The sequence below is a fragment of the Ammospiza caudacuta genome, chromosome 16 (genome assembly GCF_027887145.1).
Source record: "Ammospiza caudacuta isolate bAmmCau1 chromosome 16, bAmmCau1.pri, whole genome shotgun sequence".
Lineage (NCBI taxonomy): Eukaryota > Metazoa > Chordata > Aves > Passeriformes > Passerellidae > Ammospiza > Ammospiza caudacuta.
In genome coordinates, this window is record NC_080608.1 from 11,796,752 (window position 1) to 11,803,869 (window position 7,118).

Below are 7,118 nucleotides of genomic sequence, written 5' to 3' on the forward strand. Positions count from 1 at the left end.
CCTATGCTGCAATTCAAATGGAAAAGGCAGAAAATTTTTTTTCCCTCCATCAAAGACAACAATCCTCTGCCTGTATCAGGAAGCTGCTAAGCAGACACTTGATCAGCCCTCCCTGAAAAGCCTCTCCTCCTAACAATGCTAACCTGCCCGCCTCCGCTGAAGCCCTTTGATTATTTTAATACTTTCCACAATCCTTTAATTTGCCCAGTGAGTTCTGCCACCACAGCAGCCCTCTTCAGCCACCCAATCTCCCAACCTCTTGATCTCTCTCTCACGAAAAAGAAAACTTGAACATTAGAATTGGCACAATAATGATATGGAAAATCTTCACCTAGAACATTAAGCATCATCTCCAAGAATTTTTAGGCAGGTGGCTCAGCCTCAAGGGCTTCCTTCAAAGTCCTCGTGGCTGTGGATGAGCCAGGCACTCCAGTAGGGATATTTGTTTGTGTTTCTTTATACCACAAACAGAAAAATTGGTCCTTTGGTGACTGGTTTGAGTTTTGTGAACAGGGGGAACCATGGATAATCCAAGCCTACCTGCAGCAGCCTTGCTAAAGCAATTTCTCCAGCACTTAGTGTCTTCAAGGCTTTCTGGAGATGAGTGGCAGCTTCACTTAAACTAGCCAGCTTCAGATGTGTTTTACATTAAACACTAAGTGAATAATCAATGAACATTCAGGATATAAGTACAAATCAATGATTTGTTTTAGATGAATCAAAGGGAATCGCAAATGAGTTTTGTTCTGCTAAAGAAGTAAACCAAGAGAAGTACTTGATGTAAATGGGGGGTTGTGTGTTAACCTCCTCTGACTCTTCCTCTCCTGTGCACTGACACAGACCCTGCTGTCACAGAAGCGTGGCAGTGTCCTCCAAAGCCCTGTGACAAGAGATGCCACCGTCCCCAGAGAGCAGATGGGAACTGAGGCATGAAACCAGGCAGTCGATTGTTCCAAGACTGGGAGGGACACAGCACAGCAAGGACATGAATCCAAGTCTATGCTGGAGAGCACGGGTTAGGAGAGAGCCTTTGTAACTTCAACTGCACCACACACCCACAGCTCTTGGTGTGGGAGCAGCAATGGGACACAGCAACTGCACACACAATACAGGCAAAGAGCCCCATTTAAAGGCCTTTAAAAAACTGCAAAAAATCAAAACAGATATACAGGTGACTCCAGACAATGAACAACTTCTTTTAATAAATGCATTTCAACAGATTGCACAGTGCCTCTCACTTTTGGGATGAATTTGTTCAAGTCACAGGTGAGGTAATTTTACAAATGCTGCTGCATTCCAGCCACCAATTTCACACAATGTCTGCTGAGCACCACCCAGGCCACGTTAAGTCTCTCAGAAATGCTCCTGCACACCTTTTTATTCACCATGCATTTCAATGACAGATTTCCAAGCTCCATGGTTCCCTAGCCAGGTCCCTGCCTGCACCTCCTCAGCCCTCAAAAGCACTTGCAGGGTCTCCTGCTGGCATCTCTCCTGCTGGGAAATGTTTGCAAGGGCTGCTGTGAAGTGATCCCAGCTCAAACCAGGGCTTTCACTCGTATCCATTTCGCTGCAGGCAGTGCCCAAGACCTCAAAGAAACTACAAAAACCTGAAGTCAAGCTGGTGCAGGCAACAGAAATGAAAAAGCAGCAGGAACCCCGCATGCCGCAGGACACGGCTCGTATTTAACAATATCGAGCTTTGACTCTGCTGCTTCCAGAGAGGATTAGTGTTCATGGCTTTTATGCACTATAGAAGAAGACTTTGTAAACACCCTCAGAGGAACATCCCTCTGGGACAAAGTTTGCTTCCCACAAAGGACATCCCCAGTGAGCAGAGCATCCCGCTGTGCACGGCACTGCACGAGGGATATTTCCTTACAGAGCCGCTGCCTGAGCCCTCCCTGCTGCTCCCAAGCAACATCCACAGCCACCAAACCCAGCATCCTGCTCCTCACCACACCCACAGACCAAGGGAGCTCAGACCTGCACCAAGACACCCAGCCAGGATGTGTGTGGTGAGTCCTTCAAGGAGCTCTGCATGAGTTCTGAAGCACTTCCACAACATCCACAGGAAAAACAGCTCCCACAAGGTGAGCATCCAAAATACCACAGTCACAACTGATCTCAGGGGCGTGAAGCCACCATGCAAACAGCAACCTCACTTTGCAGGCAAACCTACAGGTACAGAGTTGGCTGCAGTTGAGGGTTTACAATGGATGCCAGGAGCTGGCTGGCAGTGAGTAACAAGAAATCATTAAAAGTTGACAGAGAAAAAACTTGCCAGGGGAAACCTGCACAGACAACATGGGTACAGAGCCTGCCCTGAGCTACAACACAGCCATACTGAGGAGGTATCATGCCAATCTCTACATAGAGCATTTCCAATGAGAGTCTCCTAAAAGGTTCACCATGACATTTAAAATTTCCTGTCAGTTAAAAATCAAATCTCAACACTTAAACTCCAAATATCCTGCAGCATTTATGGCTCTGGCATAGGCTGCAATGGGCAAAGAGAAGGGCTGCATAAACAGCACGTGGCTGGTCAGTCAGTCAGGATAAGAACAAACATTATGGATGAGAACTGAACAGTTTTCACCACTGGAAATGAAAAAAAACACATCAATTTAATTGGTAGGTTAAATTGTTTGCCTTCATCCCATTTGTACTTGTGACCCACCTAAAGTCATGAGACCTTGTTGGTTTTACTAATCCCTCAATCAGTCCTGAGTCCCTGGAGTTCCCACCTTGGGCACCAGCACCTGCCTGCACCTTCCTGAAGCCTGATCCTCCACAGTTAAGCCCTACACGTCCAACACCTGACACCAGGTTACAAAAGAGCTTTCTGCATGGCAGGTTTTGGGAAGTGAAACCATGCTGAAACCTAAAATCAGCAAAGAGAGAATATCAGACTTTGGCCAAGACACCCACCACCATGACGCACAGCACATGGCCCACCTCTGAGCAGGGCGTGATGCTGGACACCTGCTGCCTGGGTGAGTGGCTGTGCTATTTGAGGCTGCCCTTCTTCCCACTCCAGCAGACTATTTCAAACCCCATTTATAATTGGAAAGAGGCAGCGTCTGTTTTTGCAGACCATGAGGTCAAAACTTTACTAATAACCACAGCAGAGCGGAACACCATTAGCAGGTAAACAAGCCCTGAGCTGGTCTCGGAAAAGCAGCTCTAGAGATGGTTTGTTCTGGCTTTTTTTCTTTCAATTAATTGTTTTGTCCTCCCAACACAGAGTGGGACGACAAGCAGATTCTGCAATGCCTTACATTTTAATATCATATTATTCCCCACTAGAGGCAACGCGGACACCTTGCCAGACTTCCCCAGAACTCAACGACATCAGCAATTCAGGAGCACTGGGAATTGTCTCCAGTCACTCACAGGGCATGACTGATGTCACAGAACTGGCAAACACAAAGCCTATCTTTGAAAAATACAGGTATGGGAATAAGGAAGCAGGAATTTATAGAATAATCAGCTTAACTTCACTTGAAATGCTTAGAAGACAAGGAGAACTTCAGCAAGAGATAACCTTTGTTCATCAAGAACAAATCACATCAAATCTGTCATATTTCTTCCTGTGACAGGGTGTCAGGACTTGCAGGAAGGGGAGAAGAAACAAAGATTTCAGAGACCTCTGAAATGTCTGATGGGACATGCCCATAACACAGCCAGGGATGCAGGGACTGGCCTGAGCTGCCCAAAGGTGGGACCACCACTGCTGGGAAGACCAGCTGTGAACGGGGCACTGCTCTTTGAGCACTGACTGGGGGGGCTCTACTGAAGCATTTTCCAGTGGAACCCATCCCAGATCCAACACCAATTGGTGTTTGCATCCCCAACTTGGCTGATGGCAGAGAAAACAGGCTAACTGCCCTGGAAGGCTACACCAAGATGAGAGGGACTGCAGGAATGCAGAAGGACAAGATCAGAATTCAGAACAATCCTGATAATTTAGAAGATGCAGTCTGGGAAAAAAAAGACTCAGTTCAAGAAGGACAAGCGTGAGGTAATGCAATTTGGTAAGAATAATTAACCAGGCAAACACAAGATAAGGAATGAAAAGCAGGACAACATCTGGAGAGGAATAGTTGAAGGGTTGATGGGATGAAAAAATAAACATGAGTCACCTATGGCAAAAGTGAAAAGCACACACAGTGGGATGTATAAACAGGATCATTGTTTGTAAAAGGTATGAAGTAACACTGACTCTTCTGAGCAAAAACACAGCAGCAACTTCAGCCCTTTATCCCAGGTTAAGCATCACCCCTCAGCAAGGATGATGGTCCAGAAGTGAATAAGAAGAGCAACTGCAGAGCAAGAATACATGACCTAAAAAAGAGTGATCAAAGGAACCAGTGTGGTTTAATCTGTATTAGTAAGGGAAATGGTAGCAACTTCCAAATATCTACTGGCCTGCTGCAAAGAAGGATAGAAGGAACTTTTCTGCCTGTTCCCAACAGATGGAAAAAAAGAAGAGCAATCCTGAAACTAAACTGAAGAAAAAGACATTTCTGTACAAATCATAAGAAAAACCTAATATGAGGGCTGCTAAATGTCAAACAGATTGTCTGGGGAGCTTAGGAGTCCCTGTCAGTGAAGGTTTTTAAGAACAAACACAACAAACATCTGTCAGGAAGGGGTTGGTTATCAGCAATGCTGCGGAGGGCAGGAGATGGACTCAATGACCTCTCAAGGTCTTCTCCAGCTCTGTACTGAAGAAGAGCCTGATAGGTAAATGTCCACAATAGCTGGAAACCTGCTGTGCTGACACAGCCCCCCGTGCTGGCCTGACCTGCTGTGGCCACCACAGCTGACAATCTGTTGCTGCCAGAGGAACACGCACATCCCAGAGAGGGACAGGGACGGGGTACCCGGGGGGCTGCTCTGCCACCTGCATGAGCCACAGGGAAAAGCTGCTTGTTAAAAAATAAAAGTGTGTCAAAGGACAACACAGCCCAGACAGCACAGAATGCCTGGTGGGGTTGGCCACCCTGCTTCTGGAAGCAGGAGCCCACACAGCACTGCACGCCGCTTTTGCTTTATTTATGAGAGGAAGCTGCAAGCAAAGCCTCTGCTCAGTGGTAACCACGGGGCAGTTCTCAGAGCAGTCCTCTGCCCCTGCACAACTACTGTGGTCTAGTACACCTGTCTGAAAGCAGCACACAAGAGCAACATCTGGCTATGCACACATTTTGGCCAGTGATAAATAAACGTTTTGGCCAGTGGTGATAAAAATATCACCAGCAGAAGCAAAGCAATCTACTGGTACAGAAGCAGCACCCCGGCATTGCTGCAGGAGGCAGCTCTGGTGGGATTTAAATCACCTTAGCAGCACAATAGGAAAGCCTTCAGTGATGAATGAGGCAGAGGAAGCCAAGCAGCCACCTGTCAGACACCTGCAGTTGCCAGGACAAAATCCCAGGCACTCCGAGCCTGCTGCCAGGGAAGGGGCTGGGTGGGTTCATGTCATCCTGCTCATCAGAGCCAAAAAACCTTCCCCAAGAGCTGCCCCAGCCCTGATGCCAGCCTTGAACTATGTGCAAACTGCACCTTGTGATGGTGCATGGTGTGCCACAGGACTGCAAATCCACCAGCTTCTGCTCAGCAGAAGCTGCTTCTCATCTGTGGCAGGGAGAGATGCTTCTATAGCAATGGGAGGAGAGAGTCAAGGCCTGGCTGGTCAGACCACACACCTTTAATGACCTTTAAAAGTGCAGGAACTGGAAGAGCTGAGCAACTACCACAGGTGTAGGAGGTTACACACTCATACACAGTACAGAGACACAGTTCAGAAGCGACTGTCAGAATTGTCCTCCAGGCTAGACTAAGTCCAGTGCACTGTTTGAGTGAGAGACTGGGTGGAGAAAAGCAACTATTGTGTTGTCAGGAAAAACCAGCAGCGAGCATCTCTGTAACACCTGCACAGGATTCCCCCGCAGCCTCGGCGGGACAGGGCCCTGCACCTCTGCTCTGCAGCTGCCTCCTCAGTGCAAAGCCAGCACCAATACTCGTGTGCTGAAGCCACAGCTGTCACACCTGTCCCACATCCACTGAAGTTACCAGACTCAGCATCGAGCCACAAGAGATGCATGCAGAGAAGGCAGAGATGCTCAGATCTCCCCTCACCAGTTTGCCCAAAGAAGCCCCAACATTTGAGAGCTCCCTGCAGTTGCTGGCACTACCACGCAGATTTAACTCACCTGCCTCCCACTGCCCATGAAGGTTTTGGCCATAAACACGCGGTGCAAAGAAGCACATCACCAAAGCCAAGCCAAGCGCTTGGCTTGGACAACAGCCCGCCCATCACCCCAGAGCCCCCTGACCGTCCGTGGGCACCCCTGGACGAGCAGAGACCCCCGGCTGGGGCACCTCCCGCCCAGCTGGGCACGGGCAGTCGCTCCAGGGGTTCCACAGGTGACGGTCTCGTGGGGACCAGGGGGTACCGCGGGGCCAGGGGCGCACAGGATCCCGCCGAGTCCGCACCCGGGGGGCCCCAGCAGGATCCTGCCCTTAGGGATCCCCCAGCTCCCGCAGGATGCTCACCGGGGCTGGATCCCAACGCACCCCCGGGTCCAGCCGGGGCCGACTCACGGAGTCCCCGCGCCCCCTCCCCCGCGGAGGCGGCCGAGCCCCCCTTACCTTTGTGCCCGCCGAAGGCGCCGTACCAGGAGAGAGAGAGCAGCGCGCACAGGCAGCCGAGCAGCAGCGTGAGCGCCGTGCCGCTGCGGAGCCTCATCGCCTCCTCGCCGGCGGGGGCGGCCGCATGTCCCGGGCGCGGCGCGGCCTCGGCGGCCCCGGCGGAGCGGAGCGGGAGCGGAGCCGAGAGCGGGAGCGGAGCGGGAGCGGAGCGGGGCGCACCGCCCGCACCGCCCGCACGCAGCGCCCGCGCCGGGCCCGCCGGGCGGGCGGGGCGGGGCCGGGCGGGGCCGAGGGCGGGGCCGGGCGGGGCCGAGGGCGGGGCCGAAGGGCGGGGCCGAGGGCGGGGCGGCAGCGAGTGAAGGGCGCCCTCGTGCGGGGAAATGCGGGACTGCAGAGGGGCGGGGTGAGAGTGGGAGAGGGAGTGAGCGTGACTGAGTGTGACCGAGTGCAGGTGAGTGTGC

General features: G+C 51.3%; 1 protein-coding gene across 1 annotated transcript in view; it reads right to left on the reverse strand.

The window, feature by feature from the left end:
• The window catches only part of MGAT4B (alpha-1,3-mannosyl-glycoprotein 4-beta-N-acetylglucosaminyltransferase B), a 50,447-nt gene extending 43,661 nt beyond the window's left edge, over positions 1 to 6,786 (reverse strand). Inside the window, exon 1 of the mRNA XM_058815192.1 lies at positions 6,658 to 6,786. Within this exon, the coding sequence (XP_058671175.1) occupies positions 6,658 to 6,754 (97 nt within the window). The 5' untranslated portion in view covers positions 6,755 to 6,786. The remainder of the gene's footprint in view (positions 1 to 6,657) is intronic.
• Between the last annotated feature and the right edge of the window lie 332 nt (positions 6,787 to 7,118).